Here is a 26,241-nt window from a genome sequence, read left to right as displayed (position 1 = left end):
CAGGCCTTGGGGATCCATCAGTGAACCAAATAGATGAAATGCCTTGTCCTCATGGAGCTTACATTCTGGTGGGGGAGAGAGACAAAAAACAAACAAACAAACAAAAACACAATGAAGAAAGGTGGAGAAAAGTTCAGCAGAGAAAGTGGGTAGGGAGCATGTGCTGGGGTCTTCACTTTGCATACACCCTGTCATTGAAGTCTCACAACCATGTTTCATTCAGAAAAGAAACCTAAAAAAGGAGCCACCATGCGATTTAGAAAGCAGAGAAGGCAGAATTTGAACCCAGGTCAAATCTACACTATTTTTAAAAAGTGACTCCTAACAACATGTATATACCCCTAAATCAACGCAATAAATGAGGTTGTGTTTTATGTATGATAATTCATTTCATTAATAAAAGAAACAAGCAAAAAGAGCTCTAGGTTCATACCATGCTACAGCTTTTATTGAAAAATGCAATAAACATACATATCACTTTCCTGCGTAACTTCAGTGGCCCGCTGGGGAGAATTTAGGAAAGGGTCTCAGTCCGCTGAATGGTTGTTTAAGGGAAATAGTGATCCAACACAACCTTCTCATCTCCAGATGAGGTCACTGCGGTTCTACAAGGTGAGTCGAGGTCGTTCGCAAGTCCACAGCCCAGCAGAACCGGATTCGCCAGATTTCCTAGTCTCGGTCACTCTTTAACCCTCCCGGCGGACAGGGTGCCTTGAGAGGGCGCCACGGGCCGGTTTCCCGGAGGGCCGCCAGGGGACAACGGACTACAACCGACCCAAGTGAGCCAGGCACCGGATTCCCCCTGGGCGTGACGTCACCAGGCGTCCCGGGCCGCGGGTAGGAAAGGCAGATTACGAGGATCTCCGCTGGAGGGAGAAACGGCAGGAGAAAAGTCACCGAGGTTGTGAAGTTTGTCATTCTGCCCTCCCTGATTTCAGTCTGGTCCAGTATCTTCTGCCCACTGTTGCCGCCTGGACCTCTCTAAAACAAAAGCCTGACTTTGTCACCACCGGTGAAACTCCTTAACGACACCTCCATCATAGCTTACAGAATAAAAGCTAAACACAGGACTTGTGTGATCTTACCCCAGCCTAATTCCTGACAACATCCTTTGGAGCCATGTTGAAATAGTTTCAATTCCCAGAACTCATCATGTTTTTTTCTCCCCTGTGAACCCTGAAACGTTTGGTCCCCTCTACCTGGGATATCTTTGCGCACCAGGTTTACCTGGAGAAATCCGACTGCCTTTCAGCTATTTATTACCCCATCCCCCAAGCCCCAGTTTGGGGTAGGGGCCCCTCCTGTGTTGCCACTACCCGTGGGCTTCCCCCATCACATTATGTAATAAATGTCTGGCCGTGCCTTTCCAGCGCGGGTCACAGAGGAAAACAAATGCAAAGTGCATTAAATAAATGATTGCAAAAGGAATGCAGGAGATAATACAGGATTCAGGCTCTACCACGTGTGACCTCAGGCAAACTAATTATCTAGCTCATGGGTTTGTTGTGAGAAGTAAATGTATTTAATGTCCAAGAAATGCTAAAAACAATGCATGGACCGCTGCAAGCAATCAACAAACTTGGACTACTTGTCATTTTTAAGGCGGTTAACATTGCCCTTTTAAGGGACCCGCCCACTTTGGCATCTAAGAGGAAGTACATCCTCAGGGCTCCGGAAGTGACCTCAGAGCCCCTCAGAAATATGGCCACGGAACGTTCTTCCGGAAGCGGTCACAGGCGTCTCCGTGACGCAGAACGAGTTAGAGCGTCCCGTGGGGTTTCCATGGTGCCGTCTTCAGCCCCCAGTTCCTCCGCTGCCTCTCTCGCTTGAGCGCCGTGAACGAAAACGCAGGCGGCAGGTCCCGCCCGCGACGTAGACGTCGCTTGGGTGAGGGGTTGGGCGAGCAGGTGACGCTCTAGGTGAGCTCGTTCGCATCTCTATGGTGCCGAGCGCTTGTGTGCGCCGCTCCCGCGCGTCGGGGCGGACGTTGCCCCTTTAATCGGCAGAGGGCGGTGCTGAAGAGGTCCCGCGAGAGCGGCGGGGAGCGGGGGGCGGTGCCGAGGCTGGGGGCCCGTGGCTGATGGAGCACGAGATGGAGCCGGAGACTCTGGAGGCGCGAATCAGTGAGTGTCCGGGAGGGGCGCGGGCCGGACCGGAACCGGAACCGGGGGCACGAGGCGGGCCCCTTCCCGGCGGGGGCGGAGTACGGGGCGCCCCCTCCTCACGCCCCGCCCCCGGCTCGGGAGGGGCGGTGCCCCAAGCCGCTTTCTCCGACCCTGGGGTAAAGGAAGACCCCACTAGCGGTGCAGCCCACCCATCCGATCCCTGGGCGGCGACCACCAGCGGGGAGTGAGCTGTCCTGGACTCTGCGCCCATAACCCCCGAAGGGAGAGATCAGCCTTCAGACCCCTTCAGGCCCAGATTTCTCCACCCAGGAGCGGACCCCCAAATCATTCACTTGGGCTCCGGGAGGGAGCAAGCAAGTGCAGGGCTGCATGTCAGACGGAAAGAGGGACCCTGCTCCCCTTGGGCTCCGAATTCTCCACTCTCTAGCTCTGCATGTTGTGATTACCTTCTATCCCTTCCTTGAGCCTGCAATTGCTCTCAGATATCTGCTCGTTTTCCTGCCCAGGAAGGGAGGGCCCCGACCCATCTGATCCCCCAAGCTTTGGCCACACAGTTAGAAACCCTCAAGCTCTACAGGCTTGGACGGGCCCATCTCAGACTCCAGAAGTACTTTCAAGTTCTCTGTCACTACCCTCAGCCCAGCCCCTCCGACTCTGCACCTCCAACCAAGACTCCTTTCCCAGCCCCCTGCACCCCCTTCTCTGAGTCCTCAGACACAGCTTCCGACTCCTCAGGCTTCCCAGTCCTCACATTTCCACTCTACACCTGAGTTCCCTACTGTACGTTGCTGACATCTTTAACTCTCACATCCCCACTCTTGGACTGTGCCCCAGAAAGCTGTGGCTTGCTTCTCCCTCGGCTAGAGTTGGACCGATGTCTGTGCCAGGATCTCAGGGAGGCCTGTGCGTCTGCCTTCAGCTCAGCCCCTTGGCCCAGGGAACACCCCTGAGCTCCACAGGGTGATTTGGGGTCATGACCAGCCCCCTTTTAAGCTAGTCTTGAGTGGAGTTGAACCCTGGGGTTGGCCTCAGAACCACGCCATCTCCAGGGATGTTTCAGAGTCAGCCTGGCCAGGGGAGCGGGAAGGGGTGGAAAGGAGCCACTCAGCTGCCATTGAGACTGTTCTGGAACACCACAAGTGTCCAGATCGCAGCAGCAACTTGGGAGGATGGGCCCTGGCTGACAGATTTGAGAGGCTGAAGGTCTTGAGCTCTGGGTGATACAAAACAGTGTCAGGTTTAGCAACAATGGGGATTTTCTGACAGGCTAAGTCTAATCTGAGAAACAGAGAGGAATCAGTCCACCTGGCTTTGGCAGTAGGCTGGACCCTAATAGATTGGGACTGACATTGTTTTCTCTTTGTGCCATAGCAAAATTGGAAGCTCCTCCCTTGAGGTGGTTAGAGCTAGAGTAGCTTCTGATGGGGAAATGATGACGTTGTCAGCACTGGGGAGTGACGGTAGAGTCATGCCCTGTTGTGAAACACCTCCGTCTCTCCCTGGAGGTTTTCTCCCCTGCTGCCTAACAGGGAAAGTGCCCCCCCACCCCCACCACGCCCCACAGAGGTAAGAGACCTGGGGGTTGGGGCCAGGGCCAGAGAAGTTGGTCAGATCTCCTTGGACCCAGAGGCCCCCCAAGACAGATACAGGAGAGAAACGCTGATATCTCATGACTCCACTGCTTCCTCACTGGCTTCTGACTCAGGAACTGTCTCCAGAACCTCTCTGTCCCCACTCAGACTCACATGTCTTTGACACTTGAAGGGACTTCCTGTTTTAGAGTCCCCCAGCCGAGTGTCATTGAGAGGCTAATGTCCAGTCCCATTCTCCCTTTCTGACTTCAGCCTGGTGTTCCCCAGCCTCTTGCCATGCTGGAGGGCCAGGAGGCAGAGCAGACAGCCACCCTTAATCCTGGGGGCGGGGTGCCCCTTCCTGTTATCCCTGGGTGGTCAGCAGGGCTTCATTTCTCTGAGGGACTGGAGGGCTCCGCAAGGCTCCTGGAACAGAGACTTGTACCCAGAGAGAAAACGCTTCATTCAGATCTCTGCTCAGCTGTACCAGACGCACACACACTCTTTCTATACCTTCTCCCTACTCTTTTTTCCTTTTAGCACTTCACACCAGCATACAGTATTCTGTGTGTGTTTGCTTATCTGAGTGGTCAGTGTTTCTCTTGCTGGGCTGTGAGCTTTAGTAGGGCAGGGATTTTGTCTTGTTCACTGCTATGGCCCTAGCACTCAGAATATTTATCAAGTAAATGTGGATCCAATGAATGGCTGCCAGGCACTGGGCTCCAAGGGCTCCAAGCCTCCCGCCACAGTATAATGGGCAGCCACCACATGCTGGGTCTCCAGCTTCCTCCTGTCCACAGATCCTTCTCTGTCCCACCTCCGGGGCTTGTTCCCTCCCCACCCCCAGCTCAGTGCTCAGGCTTGGGCAAAACTGGCTGGGACAAGGTAAAGCTTGGAGACAGGCTCTGGGGAGATGGTGAAGATCCAGCCCTGGCTGCCCCCACAGCCTTACCCTGCGTAAAGTATTTCATCATCCCAAATCAGTCCATATTTTACTCCAACTTTACAGATGGGGACAAAGGTTCGGGAAAGTTCTGTGATCTACTTAATTGTTGTTTAACCAATGTTTTAGGTGAGGGAGGTGACTGGCCTGATTTACTCCTCCTCCTTGCCATCCCTGCCTGACCACAGCTGAGCCCTCATTTGTTCACTTATCGGGGGAGACGGGCATGCACACAAGTGGCTGGGATGCAGCGCAGTAGCAGGCTTGGGCCCATGATGAAGGTCAGGTCTGGGATACAGAAGGGAAAGCTGACCCAGCAGTGCCAACCTGGGCAGGAGGTTAGGGAAGACTTCCTGGAGGAGGCGACACCTGAGCTGCGCTTCTCACCAAGGCCCTTCATGCTTTGGCCTGTGCTCACTTATGCCCGTTTCTCCTCCTCAGACAGCCCTTGAGCTGTTCAAAGGCACGCAGACCCAATCTGCTTAACTCCCTCCAGCCCCTGCTCATATTGCCTCTTCCAGGCAGCCTCCCCTGATACCAGGCTCAACTGAGTCCCCTCCTCCAGTCCCCGTGGCTCCTTCGCCTGCCTCTGCCTCACTGTATTGAGAACCTAGCTTCCCGTGGCCCACTTCCCAGCTAGGCAGCCCCTTGAGGGAGGAGCTATGGTTTTATTTTCCCTACCTCTGGATTTCGTCTGAGCATAAATTCTAGGAGAATTATGGGGACACTGTTTCCAGGAGCGGGGTCAGGGGAGGTGTGGTGGGACATGGCCGGCATACAGCGATAAGGGTGGAGCAGCAAGGAGTAGGGGAGTGACCCCTGAGCACAGTATCTGAAAGGGGGGCCTTTTGGGGAGAAACTGAGGAGAAGCCAGTAGACAGGAACTCATCTGTGCACTGACTTGACTGGCACAGCAGCTCTCGGATCTCAATACTGACATAACAGGAAGTCCAGGGGAGGCCTTTTTGTGTGCTCAGTCATACACCCTGCCCCCCACTGACCAAGTCCTGCTGGGAGTAGGCAGTGGGAGAGGCAGGGATTCCTTTGACAGGCCACACTGGCCCTCTCTCCTCCTACAGACAGAGCCACGAACCCCCTGAACAAGGAGCTGAACTGGGCCAGCATCAATGGCTTCTGCGAGCAGCTCAACGAGGACTTCGAGGGGTAGGTGGCCTCTCCCTCTTTTGCTCGTACTTGACAGGATCCACTGCCATACACAGTGCAGACCCTGGCCTCAGAAGGAGACACGGGTGGGTTGAGACCCAGTTTCCATTCTTAATATGCTCACAAGTGAATGATGGTGGGCACTTTGTGCTGAGTGCTGCTTGTGTGAGCCACCTTCTGAGGTGGGCCTCGATGGACCCATTTTACAGGTGAAGAAACTGAGGCTTGGGACTCAGCCGTTGTCCTAAGATCTTGCAGAGAAAAAATGGTAGTCCTGGGGTTTGTTACAGTACACGTCTTTGGCTCCACACAGACTTGGACTAGCCTGTCAAGGGACTGGGGTAGACGTGTTGGCAGACTCCCTGCATGGTGCTGAAGTTTGGGGTACTCAGCTCAATATGCTTCCCCTCCACTGCACCTCCCCGGTACAGCATTCCACTCAGGGAGGCCATGCAGGCAGCGTGATGTATGTGCTCTGGAGTCTGGCTGCTTGGGTGCAACTCCCATCCCCTCTGTTAGCTGAGTCACCTTGGGCAGGTAATTGAACCCTCTAAGCCTCCATTCCTTCAACTATAAAGTGGGATATTAGTGCTGCCTACCTTAGAGGGCTCTTACGAGTGTGGCAGGAAAATGCACGTGGGGCACCTCGCACGTCGTCATAAGCACTCAGTACACGTTAGCTCTTACTGTTACTCGTGACAGGTCTTTCATGATCTGCTAGACAATATCACCACCTCCACCAGGAAGCAGCTCTCATTTCCCCCAGTAGAATGTCCTGTGCCGCCTTGAGTTCCCAGGGAGCTATGTCTGCCCATCTGTCCTGGTACATTGTCATGTTCTGCTCCCAGACTGGGCCCTTGAAGGTCATCTATCTGTACTTGCCTCTATGGCAAGCCAAGGACACAAGCCAAGTTCTCAGTAAAGCTAGCCAAGGGGCTGAGCTCATGGCTTTTGAAGGTCTCCGGCCTGCACTCCCTGCCTGGCCCTGCCCTGTCTGTGATCCAGAGAGAGAGCTGGGCCTTTGCATCTACCCTGCAGAAGCCACTGAGGGCTGCAGTCCCAGCAGGGTAGTGAGGCAGCCCTCCCCTTGACTGCCTGGGCTGTATGGCTATTCTGGCTATCTGTTCCTCTCACCTAGGCCTCCACTTGCCACCCGGCTATTGGCCCACAAGATCCAGTCCCCACAGGAATGGGAGGCGATCCAAGCCCTGACGGTGAGGAGAAGGGGAAAGTGGGTGCCAGCCATCCCCAAACCACATGATAGCACCAGGGAAGCCAAGACTGAGGTTTATGGGGTCCCATTGGGCTCTTTAGAGCCCAAGGGTGTTGTGCCCAAATGGCCGAGAATGGGAGTCTGGGCTAGCCCCTGAAGGTCCTGCGGCAACCAGTGGGCTGGTTTCCCATCCCAGACCCTGCATAGGTGGGGAGGGAAGCCCCCAGGGCCATCTGGCCGAGGGATTCCCCACCTCAGTGGTGCATCAGATGTCCAGGAGGCTGGTTAAACATGAGTCAGAGCCCCACCCCACACCTCCTGAATCAGAATTCCTGCAGTCCCTCCAGGAATCTGCATGTTTACAAAGCTCCCAGGTGCGTTGCGGAGCCAGCCCAGCCCATCAGTGGTCTCCAGACACAGGGCAGCCCTGTCTTTCCCATGGCGGGTGCGAGGGGTGATGCCTGGGCTTGGGCCAGAGGTTTCCAAGCTGTGCCAGTAGCAGAAGAATGAGGGGGTGCACTGTCTGTGGCCCCCAAGCATGGGCTACATAGCTACAACCATATAGCAAAGCTGATTAGGTGGTGGTAGGTAAGCAGTTTTCCTTTTTTTTTAAATTTGTATTGGGTAATATTGGGGAACAGTGTGTTTCTCCAGGGCCCATCAGCTCCAAGTCATTGATTGTCCTTCAGTCTAGTTGTGGAGGGCACAGGTCAGCTCCAAGTCTAGTTACCGCCTTCAATCTTAGTTGCAGGGGGCGTAGCCCACCATCCCATGTGGGACTCGAACTGGCAATCTTGTTGTTGAGAGCTCGTGCTCTAACCAACTGAGCCATCCAGCCACCCCCAATTTTCCTTGTAATAGTTATGTATTTCTCTTAACACGTTAGGTTTTTTGTTTTTTTGTTTTCTCAAATACACCCTAGTCCTATGATTTCACAGATAGGCCAAGGTAAATGGTGCCTATTTAAGTTTCAAAAAACAATTAAAGGAATATAGCGTAATTGACAAGTGGTATTCAGAAGAGGCCGAGCTGCGAAGGCGGTACAGCGGTGCTGCACGTGGGGCTTTGCCCCGCCGCACCCCCTGGGGTGGTGATCAGTCTCTGGGGCATCTGCACCTCAGAATCCTCCTGTCTTCATGAGTCACTTTCTCCCTTATAAATGCCCTTCTCTGGGCTTCTGGGCCCTGGCTGAGGTGTGGGAGGGAGGCTGCCTCCTCTGATCCTCCCTGGGGATCCCGGCACCCCACCTCCCCCCAGGTGCTGGAAACATGCATGAAGAACTGCGGCAGGCGGTTCCACGACGAGGTGGGCAAGTTCCGCTTTCTCAACGAGCTCATCAAGGTCGTCTCTCCCAAGGTGGGTGCTCCCAGGCCCGAGCTCAAACCTGCACTGGCAGACGGGTGATGGACTGCCTCATTCTGGGGCCTCCCACTGGGGTTCCTGCTTCTACTGCTGCCTCAGCCCCCATTAGAACTTTGACCTGGCACAAACGCAGACCCTTTCTCAAGGTCGCCTTCACACAGCTGAGTCCGGGGCAGCTGGTTTCTAGGAAGAGTGCTTCCGCTGAGCTGTGGCAGCGCACTCTGGAGTTGCTCAGAACTTGGGGAGTGCACACAGCTGCCCCAGCAGGCACTGTTCTGGCTCTGAGATCTCTCCCTGCATGCCCCACCTGGGTCTCTGGGTCTGTAGTGGAGGGTCTCCCTGTCCCCACTTCACGAGAGTGGCCCCCTTGACACCTTGGATGCTGAGGCCTCCAACCTGAGTGACGGAGCCTGCTGGTTGCAGATGGGCCACCCCCCTGGTTTTGCCCGAGGAGCCCTCCCATAGGGCATGTTTGGTGCTCCTTGGTTGAAGCCCTACCCCCTTCATCCTTCCTCAGACCCACTGACCAGAGCAGCTGAATGACCCAGCTGGCCCCCCATTCTCCTCCCAGAAGGTGATTGGTGTGAGAGCCAATTTTCCCAGCCTAGCTTGCTGCTGGGAGGCTGGGTGGGGCCCAAGGCCGAGAAGTTCCACAGCTGCCCCTTCCCTGGTCAGCCCACAGCCTGGTGGCTCCTCCCTTCCTGAGGTCAGAGTTAAACCTTACGTGAGCTGGTCAGGAGTGGGTCCAGGGCTGTGCCTTAGCTGTGTCTGCTCTACGTCCTCACCCCGGTAGCACTGCTGTCATTCCTGTCTTACCAATGGGGAAACTGAGGCACACAGGGCCGGCACAGCTAGTGATGACAGAGCTAGCAGGTGAGCTCTGTCTGTGCCAGGCTGGCTGGGTGGGATGTGAGGGCCCTGTAGGCCAAGTTCCGAGGGAGTTTTGGGGAGACAGCCAAGTTGGGGCTGCAGCGAGTGGGGCCAGGCAATGTCAAAGGCCTCTCCTCCCCTCGCTCTTTGAAGTACCTGGGCTCTCGGACATCAGAGAAGGTGAAGAACAAGGTCTTGGAGCTCCTGTACAGCTGGACGGTCAGCCTTCCTGAGGAAGTGAAGATCGCAGAGGCCTACCAGATGCTCAAGAAGCAGGGTGAGGCCGCAGAGCACGGGGTCGGCCGGCGCCGCCTCCCTCCTCCCAGAGCTGAGTTCAGGGGCTTCTGGCAGCGAGGGCATGGCTCTGCCCTTTAACTTCTTAGGAACAGGGAGGCCTTTTTGTGTCCCTGTCTGAGGCCAGCTTGGGTGGAGAGAAGATGGGTTTGGGTCACGCTTCCCCTCAAAGCTGCCACCATGGAGTGGCCTCAAAATATGGGTGCCTACACTCTCTCCCAGGCAATTTGACACGATACGTCAGGAGCAGGCCCTGGCCCACCAAAGTCCAGAGCCAGCACGCTGGGGAGAGACTGCCCTGCAGCTTCCATTCTCCGCTTACCTGGCCATGTCCCCATCTCACCCGCTGGGCCTGGGCCCTGTTCACAGCCTTCCCACCACCCATCTACTCTAGGGATTGTGAAGTCGGACCCCAAGCTTCCAGATGATGCCATCTTTCCCCTTCCTCCTCCACGACCCAAGAATGTGATCTTTGAAGACGAGGAGAAATCCAAGGTGAGGCTCCAAGGAGGAGTAGATGAGGCCTCCAGAGCCCGCTTAGGGGTCCGTGAATGCCAGCCCCTGGTCTTCCTGCTCTTGGAGCAGAGGCTCAGGATTGTCACGGCCACTGTCCTGGGTGACAGGCACCATTGGTTGAGCTCTTACTGCGTGCTTCCCATACAGTGCCCCTGTGTTTAATAAACACGAGTGCCTGGTGCCCCTTGGAGATAGATAGGTTGACCAGGAGTTTGCATATCTTTGCATCTTTGACCCTTTCAACAATAACTTCATGAGCTTTTTGTTAAAGAACCATGTGCTCATGAACAAGAAATGAAACAGCACAGATGAAGGTAAGATAAAAAGTAATAAAAGCTTCTCTACCCAGTCGAGTCCCAAAGGGTAAGCACTAAGTTTTTTGTATATCCTTCCAGAAAGGTTCTCTAACGATAGTAATAGAATGTTTTGTACTATTTGTTGAGAACTTGTTTCTGCCGGTCGCTGTGGGGAGCACTTACGTACAGTGTCTCAGTTGTCCTGTGGCCACCCCATTAGGTGTCAGTAGATGCTCACCATTTTATGGACTAGTTAGGAAACTTACATCCCGCAGCCAGGAAGTGGGAGTGAGACATGAGTCCAGGCCCAGGTCCTGCCAGCACGGTCATGCCCCTCTGTCTCCGTAGATGCTGGCCCGCCTGCTGAAGAGCTCCCACCCCGAGGACCTCCGAGCGGCCAACAAACTCATCAAGGAGATGGTGCAAGAGGTGATGGCTGAGCCCAGAGCGCAGGGAGGAGGCGGGATAGGGTTGTGTGTGTGCATGTGAGGAACCCCGCAGTGACCCAGCTGAAGGGCTGTCACCGCAGTGAAAGAGCAGACTGACTGTGGGCAACCCCAGTGGGCTGAGCCAGGACCGCCGTGTAGAGGGAAGAATTGCCCACAGCTGAGCTCATCCGCCCTGGATGCGCTCTGGGAGGCTCACTACCTCTTCCATAAAAATTAGGGATATATTAGGCTTTACTGTATTTGAAGTGTGTGTGTGTGTGTGTGGAGAGAATAATATATATTTGATTTATAAATAAATACAGATGCTCCTTGACTTACGATGAGATTACATCCCAATAAACCCATCATAAGTTGAAGATATTTTACATCAAAAATTCATTTAATACATCTAACCTACTGAACATTAGAACTTACCAAGCCTACCATAAAAATGCTCAGAACACTTACATTAGCATGCAGTTGGGCAAAATCATCCAACACAAAGCCTATTTTATTAAAAAAGGTTGACTACCTCTTGTAATTCATTATGCATATCACTTCTGCACCACTGTAAAGTCAAAAAACCATAAGTTGAACCATCATAAGTCAGGGACCGGTGTATATATAGGTCATGGGTGAATGCTGAAACTTTTTTTTACTGACAAAGGTGAGTCATCAAAAAAATTTGCAGCCTAGAGACCCAGAGGGCAGAAGTTCTAGGTTGTCTCTTAAAGGCGGTCTGCATGCTCTGAGAGCCAAGAGAAAGTCCAGGGTGGCCCCTCGCCAGGAGGGTAGTATATCGGACTGCACAGCACAAGTCCACCTGTCATCCCTCAAGGGAGGAACCTGCATAGTAAGAGTGGCCACGGTAGCAGAGGCGGCACCTCCTGCAGCTGCCTTTCAAGGCCATAAGCTCCCCACTATTCGCCAGGCACTGGCAGACACTGAGGGGGTCACTGCACTAGTTTCTAGGTTGCGCCTGGTGACCACTAAGATCCCCTTTCAGGGGACAAATACAAGAAAGGCGAGTCGTATAGAACCACAGGTCTAGGTCTGGACCCTGGTCCTCCAGAATCACTGGCGAGTGTGTTAGAAACCCAGGTTCCTGGGCCATCCCTGGAGATTCTGGCTGAAGGCCCAGGAAATTCTGATGGGCCCATGTAGAAGCCTGGGCCCAGGGGGTGTTGGTTGGAGGAAAAGAAGCGAACAGGGTTGGCTGAGGGCTTCTTGGACCAGAGTGCCCTATCCTGGGCATAAATTGGGCGCTTAGCAGCATCTGACCTCACATCCAGCCACAGGCACTGTCCAGAGTGGTGTGAGCCTGGCTTGGGGCTGGACCTGACCCGGCCTCCCGGGGGCCATTTGCCAATGCCTCCCCAGGACCAGAAGCGGATGGAGAAAATCTCGAAGAGGGTGAGTGCCATCGAGGAGGTGAACAACAATGTGAAGCTGCTGACAGAAATGGTGATGAGCCACAGCCAGGGAGGCGCTGCGGCCCACAGCAGCGAGGACCTCATGAAGGTGCGCCTTTCTCCGCCCTGTCCCGGTCCCCTCCAGGACCCCTGCCAGCCCTGACCCGCCTACCCTACTGCCCCCAGGAACTGTACCAGCGCTGTGAGCGAATGCGGCCCACACTTTTCCGACTGGCCAGTGACACAGAGGACAATGACGAGGCCTTAGGTGAGCCCCTGGCAGAGCTGGCCCCATCCCTGCACCTCCTCCCCTCCTACTCTTCCACCCTGCTGAGTGTGTGCAGTTGGAAGGAGCCACCACCAGGGGGCCCCATTCTCCAGCACTGACCTTGGGTTTCTCCAAGTTGAAAGTGGAGAATGGGAGCTGTCCTGGCTGAGAGACCCTCTGGGCCAAGCCTCTTCGCATATACCTCGTTTACTGCCTACAAGCTACATAGGAGGGGAAATTGTTCCCATTTTACAGCTGGGGCTAAGGGAGGGGAGTGACTTGTCCAGATCATAGAGCAAAACAGTGGCAACACCTGGGTGGAGCAGGGCTCTCTCTCTGCAGATGCTGCCTCCCTGGTAAGGGCTACAAACAGTGGATCCCACAGGCCTGAGCAATTCCAGAGCTGGGCCCTGTGGCTACTGCTAGGGCCATAGAGCGGGTTCTCGTCCTGTCTTGTATACACATTAGCAGGGTCTCGGGGGCAGCGGTCTGGGTACCATCTTAGCCTCTCATTCAGCAGGAGCTCACTGAGCGCCTCCCACGGCCCAGGGACCTGGTCCCTGCCCAAGAGGTTCGCTGCCCAGGCCCCCAAGGAGGTGATATTGACAAGGGCCAAGTATGTGGCAGGCACTGTTCTAGGCCCTCAGGCAGATGACAGTGATCAAAATTGACAAAAGCCCTAACCTCCTGGAGCTTGTAGCCTAATGAGAGGAGACAGATAATAATCCCAGGGGTGAGCGGTGGCCGTTTGTCAGGTGGTGCTAAGTGACAGAAAAACAAGCAATCACATAGTACGGGGATTAGATTAGGGACGGCCTCTCTGAAGTGACTTTTGGGTGAAGACCTGAAGGCAGGAAGGGATCTGGCCATGCAGAGATCTGGGGGTATCCAGACAGCAGAGCCTGTGTGGAGGCTGGAAGCCGAAGCACGCCACTGTGTTCAGGGGCTGGCCCGGGGCAGTTTGGAGGAGACAGTGGACGAGGAGGGCACAGAGGGCTTCAGTCTGAGTAGGTGAGATGGATTCGGGGTGCTCATATCCCCCCGGAGGCCCTCACATGCCTTCACGTTGGCCTCTCCCCTCCTGCCCATTCCAGCGGAGATCCTGCAGGCCAACGACAACCTCACTCAGGTGATCAACCTGTACAAGCAGCTGGTGCGGGGAGAGGAGGTGAATGGTGAGGCCGCTGCTGGCTCCATCCCCGGTGAGGAGGTGGCAGGAGCTGGGGCTGGGGGCCTCAGGCTGGAGGGACACGGAGAATCCAGGGTGATGTGCTGGTCCCAGAGCTGGTAGCCGTGACTGCCAGGGGAACCCTGGCCCCTTAAGATGGGGAAGGCCCCCAGGGAGAGAGCTGGGGGCGAAGTCTGCCAAGCCTGCAGCTGTGGGGGGAGGAAGTCTGGCTGTGGGACGGAGCGGGAGGGAGCGGAGAGTTTGGCAAGGACAAACAGAAGAAAGAAGACCTTTCAGTTGACAAATCAGGCACCTGTTGTGCGGGGCTAATTGACACCCCCCAGGCTAAATTAGCTTAATTATCAGAAAGCAGGAGGGAGGGTTTGACACATAAACACTCGGCTCAGCTTCAATAAGGGTAAAATGACAGCTCTGGGGACTGCAGAGAGGTTAGAATTGGCGCTCTTGGGGAGGAGTGGGGGTGGGGAACTGCACAGAAGCAGCAGAGTTTCAGCGGGGCCTAGAAGGATGGGAGGCAGTTCGCCAAGTAGAGAGAAGAAGGAAACCCATTCCAGACAGAAGGAACACCACGTGCTAAGGAAGACCTGGTGGGCAGATTTGGGGGCAAGAGCCGTGTGGCCAAGGAGGGGGGAGCGGGAGGGTTGTGAAGTACGGGGGACAGTTTGCTGCCCTTCAACCCCCCATGGACTCTGAGAGCCTGAGTGTCCTCCCCCAGGACTTGCCTGACTCTCCTTTTCCACCCCAGGGAGCACCTCGGCCCTGTTGGACCTCTCAGGCCTGGATCTCCCTCCTGCGGGCACCACCTACCCAGCCATGCCCACCTGCCCTGGTGACCAGGCCAGCCCTGAGCAATCCAGCACCTCCGTATCCCTGCTTGATGATGAGCTCATGTCTCTGGGTGAGGAAGGGGCCAGGCCCAGAGGGGGCGGCGCAGCTGCGGGGCGTGATGCCCACCACACATGCAGCTTACAGAGCATGGTCAGGTCGGCGTGTCACTCCTCCCTCGGGGCTGTGCAGCCTGCGGGGTGGGCTTGAGGCCCGTTCCCCGCTGAGGAAGCTGAGGCTCAGGGAATCAAGGAACTTGTGCAAGATCACATCGTCAAAGGGTGAGGTTGGCCCGGCCCTAAACCTGATAAGCCAGCAACACCCAGGCTCCAAGGGAAAACGATTTCCCTGCAGCAGGTTAGAGCCTAGATGCTGCCCAGGCAAAAGTTCAGCCGTTTCCCCACCCACTGAGAGGAAGAGGAGGAGAACTCTGCTCTGCGTGCAGCTTACCCAGAAGCTCCGGGGAAGCTGATACCAGAGCATGAGGCACTCTGTGACCCAAGCTGGTCCTGGGCCAGGCCTGTGTCACTACAGGGCGGGGTCAGGGCTCCAGAGCCTGACAGGGAACCAGGCTCACCCCTGAGGAAGGAGCAGAGGGCGCCAGCCAGCCACACAGTTTTGGGGTTTCCAACTTTGAACGCTTAGAAGCAGGAAGGCCTTAATAGCAACCTCCCCATAATGGCCCTGAAGTTATAAAAATAGATGGTTGGGCTCTGTCAGAGAAATATGTGGGGAAACCAAGAGTCAGACTGTTCTTCTGAGGTAAAAACCAAACCCAAGGGACTCCAAGGTGTTCCGGGGTCCCAGGTGGGCCAGCCCTGCATTTAAGGATCCTGCCTTCACCACCGCTGCTGCTGTGCGGTTCTGTCGTAGCCCACCCACCCTCCCTCCCCCACCACAGGAGATGGGTGCTGTCAACATCCCCGTTTTACAGATGCGAAAGCAAGGCTTGGACAGGCTGGGTGACTTGCCCAAAGAGGGCGCCAGGGTTTGGACAAGGCACTCTGATTCTGAAGCCTCCCTCTGAGTCTCTCTGCTGCTCTGACTCAGCTCCCCAACCAGAAAAGGGAAATGAGTGAGACGTGGGAAGAGGGGAACAGTGGACCAGGTCGAGTTCCCCTCGGCAGGCCCGTCAGTGGGCATCCTACCTAGGAGGGTCTGTCCGCAGGGTGTCCATGGGCCACTTACAAGTCCCACCCACCTGCCCCCTCATTTAGGGCCCCTGAGCCTGTTTTACAGAGAGGTAAAGGAGAGCGGTGACAGGAAAGCACACACAGGCTCATCTTCCCCCACAGAGCCAGGACCAGGCAGGTGGCAGCTACTTGACTGGGCAGCTGGGGTGTGTGGCCCCGCCTCCCAGCAAGTGACTGGCAAAGCCACCTCCTCATGAGAAGCGAGGTGTGCTTGCATTTCCTGTCCCCGAGTTGCTTCAGCAAAGCCCTGAGCCTCCAGTTACCTCTGGTTTCTTCTCAAAGGCAATGAAAATGTGGAAACAGGAACCAGAAGTGCCAGGGCAGCACCTACCCTGCTCTGTGGAGTGGAAGAAGCCTTGGGACCACAAAGGGGACTTGTCGGGGTGGGGGGGCTTGTCCTAACCGGTTCTCCGTGGCAGGAAAAGTGAGGGGTGTGGGGCAGAGTAGGCAGTGAGGACTTCCTGTCTGTCAGGTTCTGGTCTTGTTCAAGCACTTCATCTGATTCGTCTAATTCATACCTACAGTAGTCCTCTGATGTACATGCTGCTGTTATCTCCGTTTTCCAGCTGAGGCACAGGGAGGTTGTCACCAGCTCAGGGTGATGTAGCTAAGTTGCAGGACTGTATTCAAACTCCAGCAATTAGGCCATGCTTTGTCCAAGTCCGGACTCTGCCACTTGGCAGCTGTGTGATCTTGGGCAGGTTACTTAACCCCTCTGTGCATCTATTTCTTCCCTAAAAGAGGGATGAGAACTCCACATCTACTTTTTAAGGTTGTTTGAGGATTAAGTGGGACCCAAGTCTGAGGTGCCTGACACATTAGGGGGTGTAAGAAATGGTAGCAGTTACCACTCTGCTGTCCCTGGTCTCAGAACTGTGTCCAGAGGAGAAGACCCAATAATCACAGCCACCTCTGCCTTACTTTGCCTGTCAGGGAGCACTCCAGGCTGGACATCACTTATTCAGGATTTGGGAGAGACAGGATAAGTTGTCTTATCTAGGTAAAGTCTGGGCTGAACTTGGCTAGGTGTGTGTTTCAGGGCAGGCAGAGGTCAGACTGGTTGGTGATCTGCCGCCTTCTCCCGACCAGCAGGCTGATGAGCAGGGCCTTCCTAGTGTAAAGGCCTGTAGCTCTCCCTGGCACCAGTCAGCCAGCCTTGTTGGCACGTGCCAGGGCAGATGGGGCCTTCAGAGTCCAACCTTGCATTGTGCACATGGGGCCACTGCAGCCCAGCCAGCACCTCGCCTATGACTACTCTGCTTCTGGGGCAGGCCTGGGCCCCAGGCCCCGGGCCCCGTTCACTGCACCACAGTGCTCAGAGGGCGTCCCTCCAGTCGGTCCCCCAGACACACCCCACCCCACCCCCAGCAGCTGCCAGCTGAGGAACGAAGTTGAAAGTCCTGTCTATAGCTGAGTTGACTTCTGAGTAGCAAGAGAGGAAGCATGTGTGGGCCTGGGGAATGGGCTGTCGGAATCTTTGCTTTCTACTTCTGCTCTGCAACTGGTTCCCCCTGAAACAGCTGAAGTGGGTTTTTTTTTCCCCTTTGAGCTGAGCCTCTCGGAGGAGGGGAGGTGGGGGGAGGGTAGGAGCCTGGGAACCCCAACCCAGCACACACAGTCTCCCAGCTCTATTGCCTCTGCTCAGGGATCCAGCTTCTTTACCTCTGCCTTACTTTCCTGCAGGCCTAAGTGACCCCACACCCCCTTCAGGGCCTAGCTTGGACAGTGCTGGATGGAACAGCTTCCAGGTAGGAGGGGCCAGGAACTAGCCTAACCTGTCCTGGAGGCAGGGCAACTGGGACAGGCACCCTGAGGAGCCAATGAGAGGAGAGATGGGCAGGGCCATGGGGTAGGGGCTGGCCCAAGGGGCTGAGGCACCCATCCCAGCGTGGAGGGAGACTAGCAGTCCTTCTTTCCTTACTCCCCGCCAGTCTCCCAGCCAGTCCCAGCCTTGGGCCTCCCTTGGGTTCCTTGTTCCTTTTCTCTTAAGGGGGACTTTTGAGGTCCCTGGAATGTGATGGTTTTTAGACTAGGACCCCAGACCAGGCCCCACCCACTGATGGCCCTGTTGTGAGAGGGGTTGGGCCCAGCAGGAACGTGGTCCCCATCCCTGCTGCTTCTTCCCTCAGATGTCACCTGCAGGGAGGGGAAGGGGCCTCCTTTTCAGCACCTTTTCAGCTCAGGACAAAGGACATCTTTTCAGCACCACCCCACCTACCTGCATCCTTTGTATGCCCAACAGTCATCTGATGGCACAGAAGCCCCAGCCTCTACTCCGGCCCCCAGCTTGGATAGTCGGCCCCCAACGCAGACGTCCCTACCTGGGAGCAGTGGTCTGGATGACCTGGACCTGCTGGGAAAGACCCTCCTGCAGCAGTCACTGCCTCCAGAGTCCCAGCAAGTGCGGTGGTGAGGGCACACCCTGGCTGGCATGGGGGAGCTCTTGCTGTCCCCACACCTAGCAGCGGCTCCTGGGCTTTCCCTGGCCCAGCCCCCGGCCCAGCTCCGTCAGGCAGTGGCCCAGTGCTCCTTTGTTCCTCTGAGCAGTGGCTGCGGAGCCACTGCGCTAAGCACTGCGCTGGGCTCAAAGGACACAGCAGTGACCAAGGGAGGTGCAGGGCCTGTCCGACAGGGCGTGGAGTTTAGGAGAGAAAGGGGATCTGTGCCTCCCTCAGACGCCCTCCCCGAGGCATCCCAGCACCTGGGAAAGACGGAAGGCCAGCCGTGAGGAAGACACTGAGCCTGAGTGGGCGGGGGGTGGGGTGGGAGATGGGGTGGAGAGCAAGAGTGGCCTGTTTACAAAGTGAAGAAACCAAGGCCAAGAGGCAGGAAGGTGTCAGGAACGGTCAGGAGCCCAGCCTTTCCTGTGCCCCTGATCCCTTGGCCACCTCTCAATGCACCGTCCCCCAATAAGGGAGAAGCAGCAGCCAGCCCCCCGGCTCACGCTCCGGGACCTGCAGAATAAAAGCAGCTGCAGCTCGCCCAGCTCCAGTGCCGGCGGCCTCCTCCACACTGTGTCCCCTGAGCCCCCGGGGCCTCCGCAGCAGCCCACGCAGACAGAGCTCTCGCTGGCCAACGTTACTGTGCCCCTGGAGTCCATCAAACCCAGTGAGTGGGGTGAGGGCACGGGCGGGGACGGCTCGGTCGGCTCCGCTTGCTGTCCGGCACCACCCACCTCTCCATCGCGCTCGGAGCTCTTTCTGGGGGAGCAGGTGGGGAAACGGGCCTCTTCCAGTCCTGCCACTGCCTGGCTCAGCAGCTAGCTCTGGGCACGACCTTTCCCCTTCCCAGCTCTCAGTTTCCTCATCTGTGGTCGCAAAACTGCTGTATAAACTCCAGGGTTACACAGGCAAGAGGACTTCCTATGATGGTCCCTGGCCCATCCCTCCCCAGGAAGGCCGGGCCAGGACACAGAGGTTTGGGGTCTCCCCAAGATCACAGAACTGAACCAGGTCTAGGTCTGGGCTTCCCCCACCCAGGAGCAATAGAGGGGCCACTGGCAGCACTAGAACCCTGCACAGACAGATGAAGACGAGCTCACTGTGACCGAGGGCGTCACACCCTCAGTGCCCCCAGGAAGTAGGTAATGGTACTCCTATCTTACCAGTAAGGAAGACCCTGAGCTCAGAGCAGCGGAGTGACTGGACCAGGGTCACACAGTGAGAGCAGGACCCCAGCTCACCCACAGTCCTTCACTCCGGCATCCAGGAATCAGCCACATGGCATTGGGGGGGCCCCGACTGGGCTCAGTTCCAGGCTAGATGTCTTGCTTGTGCCATCACTCCAGAAGTTGATATGTCCCGTCTGGGTGCATCTGTACCCCTGACTACACTGCACCCAGGGTCGAGGCAAGGACCTAAGTATGGATTTGTTCGTTCTTTCCCAGCCGAGCAGCGAGAGCCTGATGTGAGCCAGGTGGGGGGAGCTGGTGAGATGTGCTTAGCCTGGCACCCCCCGTCACCCTCTCCCTTTCTCCCCTGCCAGGCAGCATCTTGCCGGTAACCGTGTACGACCAGCATGGCTTCCGGGTCCTCTTCCACTTCGCCCGAGACCCACTTCCCGGGCGCTCGGACGTGCTGGTGGTGGTGGTGTCTATGCTGAGTACCGCCCCCGAGCCCATCCGCAACATCGTCTTCCAGTCAGCTGTCCCCAAGGTGACATGGGCGTACCTCCCTTTTCTCAGGGCCGGGTGGGGGGCCAGCTGGGAGCAGGGTCTCTCTCTCTTTCTGGGGAGTCAGGGTAGAAGGGAACCCAAGAACAGCCCCAGGCCCCCCAGAGGACAATCCGGTGGGCAGGCTGGGCCTGGTTCCTCAGGACGTGGGGACGAGAAGCCAGGACCAGCTGTGCCCATCCTGCCCTCCTGTCCGCAGGTCATGAAAGTGAAGCTGCAGCCACCGTCAGGCACAGAGCTGCCAGCATTCAGCCCCATCGTCCACCCCTCAGCTATCACCCAAGTCCTGCTCCTCGCCAACCCCCAGAAGGTGAGGGGCCCAGCTGTGACGGGGCACCGCTGTGGGGGGCAGGGGCAGCCTCTTCTCCACCTCTGACCCTTCTGCCTTCACCGTCTCTGCCCCAGGAGAAGGTTCGTCTCCGCTACAAGCTCCTCTTCACCATGGGCGACCAGACCTACAACGAGATGGGGGATGTGGACCAGTTCCCCCCACCTGAGACCTGGGGGAGCCTCTAGAACAGACAGGGGAAGGGGCGAGGAGGAGGGGGCAACGGGAGTGGCCCCCGGCTAGCCTGTGTGGGAGGCTGTGGTGGCCTGAAACACCCTTTGTCCCCATGGCCATAGCCCCTGTGCCTGGTGCTTCTCCCCTCACCCCTGCCGCCCCCTCCTTTCACCCCTCCCCTGCTGAGCCAAACCCAGTGGAAGGCTGGGCCTGGGTTTGCACTGCTGGGGACCTTCACCACAGGTGGGAGCCTGGAGCAGGGAAGTCCTGCATGGCCCTGGAAGGACTTGGGGTCGTTGGGAGAAGCATGGCTGGAGGGCAAGGGCCAGGACCTCAGGCCTAGCCCCAGCCCCAGCCTGGGGTGGGGTCATCCCCGCCTGTCTCTTATGCCTTATGGGAAGGCCCAGCCATAACTTGGGGGCCATGCTGGAGCCGGGGACTGGCTCAGGCCTCCTTCATAGGAACTGGGTGACTGAGGGGGTGACGCCTGCACCCCCAGCTGTTTGCACTCTCTGGTGTGTGGTTTGACTCTCAGCTTTTCTTCCTGAGTTGTCCTGTGGTCACCAGCTCAGGGGGCCCAGTTGGGGGAGCCCCACCCATCCCCAATTCCTCCTGGGGGTCTCCCTCCACCTGCCTGGCCCCTTTGCTGTCAGGCCTCCTGAGGGGCTGTGGGGGCTGTGTGACTGCTAGACCAAGGGTCATGCCAGAGACGGGTGGCCCCAACTGGGGGCCCAGGGCTTCTGGCCACGGGAGGTCCTGCACTGGAGTTCTCAGTGTCTCCTTCATTCATTGGCCTCTGCTGGGGCCTCCTGTGGGCATCTCACCTCTGTCCATCCACCTGTCCACGGGCAGAAGCGGGTCAGTGTGTGAGTGAGAGCAGGAGTATTTATGGAAATAAAACGTCCTTTTTCCTGGACCAGCTGCTCTCGTGGCCCTTCTGAGGTGGAGGGAGACAGGAGGGGTCCAGGAGTGGGAGGTCCCGGGGCTGCTCTGCAGACCTCTCTCTGCCTCTGTCTTTGGATGTCAGGCCGTGGCTCTCTCCCCGCTCACCCCTGAGCCCTGCACAGGAAGAGGCCCTGCTTGGGGGCCTGTGGCTGGTGCTGAGTCACCAGAGAGGGCTCAGGGCTGTGGCGGGCCCAAAGCCATCCCAGCTGGAAGTGAGTGGCCGCTCAAGGCCTGCCAGGAGCCCCAGCTGCTGCAGACCCTGAAGGGGAGGCCCCTGGCGCCTCACAACTTCCGCTTTCTGTGCTGAGCCCTCAAAACACAACTAGGATGCAGCACTGTCCTGAGGCCCATGCCTCAGCTTCGCCTTTCCCCAGAGGCTGCTCCCAGGAGGCAGCTAGTTTCTGGAGAAGCCAGGGGACCCTGCACTGGGCCCCTTGCCTCTCCCAGCTGCAGCACACTTCCCCCTGGCTCTAGGAGTGTTTTCTCCTAACTGGGAGGCTGGGGTCCAGGCCTGGGGCGTGGCTTAGAGGCCGGAGCTGAGAGAGCCAACCAGTGCTACGCTGAGCAGAGCGAGGGGGGTCAGTCCAGGGAATTGTGTGGTGGTGTGGAGCCAGCCCTGCAAGCTGCTCTGCAGGAGAGGGTTCCTGCGCAGATACGTGGGGAAGGCTGCCCGCCATTTCTCCCTAGCAGATGATGGGAAATCTTGCACTTAAGAAATCAGTTTCACTTTGTCTAACCTAGTGTTCCCCAGTCTGAACCTGGCCACGACCCCCTTTTCATAGGTCCTATTGAGATGAGCTAGAGAACAGCCCAGCACACCTGAGTCCCCAGCTTCCCTTCAGCAAATTGAGGGTGACTTCTGTGCCAGGAGACACTGAAGTGCAGGAGGAGAGCTTCTCCCCATTGGCCACGCTGCTGAGGGGACAGGAGCGGGAGCAAGGCCTGGGAGCTGGCACTTCCAGCTCTGCACCTACTGGAGTCTCGTGGCATCCCCTGAACACTGCCCTCCTGTTCCCTCCCCCCGGGCAGAATTCCTGAACACTTGTGATGTCTGGGAAAGACAATCTGTAATTGGAAGTTTCTTCCTTCTAAGTGAAACAAAACCCCTATTCCCTGTAAGGTCCCCCCGGGGCCCCAGAAGTATGTGGAGCACAATCATACTGACCAATGAAGAGCTGCAGGTAGGTGTGGGAGTGTGCGACTGCCAGCTGGGAGTCAGGGCTGCTTCCAGTGGGGTCCTAGTTGAGAGCAGGGTGCTTCCTTCTCTGGCATTTAGGGTCCTTGTTTGAAAAGGTGGGAGGTGGGAGGAACCCTGTGAGCTATAAGGGCCCTCTGAGGCCTTCTGAAGAGTCTGGGCCAAAGGGTCCCCCCAGCCTGTCAGCTCGGAGTGACCCAGAGGTTACATGGGCAGGGAAATCCCTTCAGTCTTTCAGACCTCCCGTCTTCCGAGTTCCTAGCCTGTCCTTCCACCTGGCCAGTCTGCAGGTGCTTCTTGAGCACCCCTTGTGCCAGGCATGGCCCACAGCCTGGCATGGAACCTGTAAGCCAGGAGCTCAGCAGGACATGCTGAGAGCTGGGAGGGAGGGGGCCTGAGGTACCCAGCGAGCCAGGCATCTGTGGGGCTGGGTGGGGGTCTGATCAGGAGGGGACCCTTGGCCTCTGCTCCCTGGAGGAGTCATTCCCCAAATACAGTGTCGATCAGACGGGTCTGGGGCCCTGCGCAGGAGACCTGGAGCACCTGGAATCCACAGGCTGGGATGGGGGGCAGGGTAAGAAGTGTTCTCTGCCTCTTGAAGGGTGACCCCCACACACACACCCCACCCACCCCAGGAGCTGTGGGACTTCCCAGACCTTGAAGCCACACTTCCACTTCTTTTTGTGCGGCTAGAAGCAGCAGCTTTATTTTGTTTTATTTTTATTTTTTTTAGCAACCGCAGCACACTGCCCATCCGTCCAAGGCAGCCAAGAGAAACAGGCCACTGCTCGCCCGGGGAGCCTGTCCTTGCAGTTCTCTTGCTGCCCCTGTCACCAGTCTCTGTGGACCTGGCCAGGGAACAGGCACAGCCAGGCAGGTAACAGGAGCCAGCCCCAGGCCTGGCATTTTGCTAGAGCTGCATGCAGCCTCTCCCTTAATCATCGAAACTGCCCCGTGGAAATGGGACACTGAGGCTGAGAGAGCACAGAAAGGGCACTTAACTGCCATGTACTTTAGTGAGGTTGGTATAGGCCCCATTTTAGGGCCCAAGTCCGAGCAGCATTCCTGTGAGGTGTCCTCTGAGGGCACGTTGCCCCGTCTCCCCAGCCTATACCCCACCCCACCCCCACCCCCAGCCCTCTGTCAGCGGCCGTCCTCTGGGGCCATCAGCATTGTGCTACAGTCCTTGTGTCTCAGCCCCACGCCAGGGTCTCCCAGGAGGTCCTTCTGGCTTGACGAGCGCTCCTTTGAGAGCCCCCGAAATCACACCACATGCCTCACTGCCCTGGGAGGAAGCCTCTACTCAGAGGGCAGCACCCACACGGCCACAAACAAGCAATGTGTCCGCGTGTCTAAAATGGATGTTGTTGCTCAGTCCTGTGGCCCCACGGCTGACCCCTGCTACCTCCGCCTCACGGCCCAGCCACTGGCCACCTTGCCCACATCCTGCTCCAGCTTCAGCACACACTTTACAACTGTCACAAGTTTTCACAGCCTGTCCTGAGGCCTCTGAGCCCCTCAAAGCAGCCACAGGGATTAAGATGGGGGCAGGGACCAGCATTTCTGGGTCTTCAGGTTATGCCATCTGGCACAGGAGGAGAGGTAGGGGCTTTGGAGCCTGTCAGATCTGCTTTCTAACTTCTACCACTTAGCCAGCTAGGACCCTTGGGCCAAGAGCCTCAGTCTACTCACCTGTAGAATGGGGACAACGATGCCAACCTCACTGGAGAATGTTCTAAAGCATGACAATAGTACGTGCCATTGTCCCAGGGCGGCAGGACACATTTAGGTGCAACTGAAGCAGGAATGGGGGTAAGGAGCCCTTCCATTCCTGACTTTGCAGGCTGAATAATAAGAAACGGCCAGGCACTGTTGTAGGCATTTTACGCGTCCTTTCAATCCTCACAACAGCGAGACGCTATTATCATTAGTCCCATTTTACCGATGAGGACACAGGTTCAGAAAGGTGAACTACCTCACCCAAGGTCACCCAGCTAGCTGGCTCCATCCACACCGTTAAGCTCTGTTCCTGCTGTCTTTGGGGTTGGGAATAAATGTCCATTGAGATAATGTCTTCACTTGCGATTCCGGTCAGCTATGGTTTTTGAGCTTCTGTGACAAGGTCACATTGCTAGGCCCGGGAGGATGCTAGGCATGAGCCAGACAGGACCCAGGCCATCCTGGAGAGGCGACCCAGCAAGGTCAACAAGCCTTCGCAGTGCAGTGTGAAAAGGTCTTGCGATTGGAGCAGGGATTGGCTGGTGACCGCTGAGGTCCCCCTTCTGCATATGCCGTTCTAACATCCACTGCCATTTCAACAGCCACTGACTGAGACAGATTGAGTCCAAAAGTCTCTGATTACAATGTCCTTTGAAGGAACAACCTATGACCCAACCTTTGGGGCTTCCAACCTGTTACGATTCCACAGTCACATGTGCTCGAGCTTCAATATACCCTAAAATATATCCCGCACCCAGCCCAGAGGCACAGCAGCCCCACCCAGGCAGGACAGGGAAGAGCCTGTGACTTTCCTGCAGAGGCTCTTGGGTCTGGCTGGAGGGGACTCTGGAGCTCAGGTGGCCTGATTCTACGGCTGGGGTTGTTTGCACAGCAGCTGTTGCTGCAGCGCATGTGGACTGACCCCGCCTGAGGCTGGAGCTGGGGCTCAAGCCTGGACAAGCTTAGAAGGAACAGAGGTAGAAGCCAGGCCTTACCCTGAGGGACCTTCAGAACAGCTGGGGAAGTGGACAAGCCCAGACCCAGCATGGTCTGGGCTGCAGGCGGGACTGAAACAGGGTGGGGACACCATGGAGCCTGGACATTTCCCAGACAGCAGGATGGTAGGAACCTGGTGTCAAGCTGCCAGCTTGGGAGTCTTCAGTTTCCTAATTCTGCACACCGTAGGTTGTGCCCATTGCAGAGATGGGAAAGTGAGCCACCACGAAGTTCTGGAGTCTGGCCAGTGAGGAGAGTGGAGAGGAGAGCACTAGAACCCCATTGAGTTCTACCCCAGCCCCACATTTGAAGAAGCCAGGTCTACAGTGGACTTTGGTGCCTCCCTCCTTGGAGGCATTCTTCAAGTCCTGCCCCCCTTTCTAGAATCCCCACCAGGGGCCTTCCACTTGGGGGAAGGGAGTTGGGCAAGGGAACCTCCTTGCCTGGGACCTCCTCATCCTGGCCTGAGCTTTTGATCCAGGAGCCTCCCGATTTCTGGCCAGGACTCCACTCAGGTGGGAGCCTCTGGCTCAAGCATCAACAGCTGGGGGGGTTCCCTTCTCCACCCCTTCCCACCCCTCTGGGGCCTACCTGGCTCTCCCTTTGGAAGCCAGAGACCAGCCAGTGCTGAGACCCGTGCTGGGTGCTGGAACACTGAGATGCCTGAGGCTGAGGTCCTGCCCTCAGGAAGTGCCCAGTCTGCCCACCCACACATGTAGGTGCTCAAATAATGCTCAAACTGTACTGAAACTCCAACAAATCAAAGTGCGGTGTGTGTGGCAGGATTTCACCCCACACTTCTCCCTCTCCCCCCACTCCTGGGGCTCCTCATACCGAAGGTGCAGGGGCTCAGAGCAAGGAGAGCCAACTGTTTCCCAAAGGCTCTCTCATCTTGTATTAGCTAGCAGTTACGGAGCACCTACTGTATGCCCAGCGCTGGTGTAGGTGGACGGCCTAAGCGATTCCTACTGAGTGTGGAGGACAGCAGCACCCACATCACTGCACCCACAAGAAGGAAGGGCAGGGACTGAGGAAGTTTGGCA

The 26,241-nt window shown here is 56.8% G+C and overlaps 2 protein-coding genes across 3 annotated transcripts; both read left to right on the top strand.

The window, feature by feature from the left end:
* Positions 1-1,687: 1,687 nt before the first annotated feature.
* GGA1 (golgi associated, gamma adaptin ear containing, ARF binding protein 1) lies at positions 1,688-21,259 on the top strand. Of its 2 annotated transcripts, XM_033116507.1 has the most exons (17): positions 1,688-2,123; positions 5,720-5,804; positions 6,943-7,018; positions 8,275-8,373; positions 9,403-9,526; positions 9,938-10,038; positions 10,704-10,784; positions 12,164-12,304; positions 12,382-12,463; positions 13,558-13,665; positions 14,398-14,550; positions 17,354-17,418; positions 17,913-18,079; positions 18,585-18,778; positions 19,655-19,824; positions 20,041-20,151; positions 20,247-21,259. In XM_033116507.1, the coding sequence occupies exons 1-17, from the start codon at positions 2,081-2,083 to the stop codon at positions 20,355-20,357; spliced, it is 1,911 nt and encodes a 636-aa protein (XP_032972398.1). In that variant the 5' UTR covers positions 1,688-2,080; the 3' UTR covers positions 20,358-21,259. The 2 variants fall into 2 exon arrangements, with proteins under 2 accessions (XP_032972398.1, XP_032972399.1); XM_033116508.1 differs by lacking the exon at positions 6,943-7,018 and having other exon boundaries at positions 2,084-2,123.
* A 1,606-nt stretch (positions 21,260-22,865) lies between these two features.
* Positions 22,866-24,796, top strand: LOC117028202 (uncharacterized). Its single transcript, XM_033116509.1, has 2 exons — positions 22,866-23,057; positions 23,217-24,796. The coding sequence occupies exons 1-2, from the start codon at positions 23,046-23,048 to the stop codon at positions 23,985-23,987; spliced, it is 783 nt and encodes a 260-aa protein (XP_032972400.1). The 5' UTR covers positions 22,866-23,045; the 3' UTR covers positions 23,988-24,796.
* Positions 24,797-26,241: the final 1,445 nt, after the last annotated feature.

The sequence above is a fragment of the Rhinolophus ferrumequinum genome, chromosome 10 (assembly GCF_004115265.2).
Source record: "Rhinolophus ferrumequinum isolate MPI-CBG mRhiFer1 chromosome 10, mRhiFer1_v1.p, whole genome shotgun sequence".
Classification (NCBI taxonomy): domain Eukaryota; kingdom Metazoa; phylum Chordata; class Mammalia; order Chiroptera; family Rhinolophidae; genus Rhinolophus; species Rhinolophus ferrumequinum.
Note: the sequence above shows the minus strand (reverse complement) of the source record. Positions and strands in the feature narration are given on the sequence as shown.

Bases quoted from the DNA above. Each gene is read 5' to 3' on its own strand.
- GGA1 (XM_033116507.1), top strand. From the start codon at position 2,081: ATGGAGCACGAGATGGAGCCGGAGACTCTGGAGGCGCGAATCA. The intron at 2,124-5,719 runs GTGAGTGTCCGG...CTCCTCCTACAG, and splicing joins GACTCTGGAGGCGCGAATCA to ACAGAGCCACGAACCCCCTG. The intron at 5,805-6,942 runs GTAGGTGGCCTC...CCTCTCACCTAG, and splicing joins CTCAACGAGGACTTCGAGGG to GCCTCCACTTGCCACCCGGC.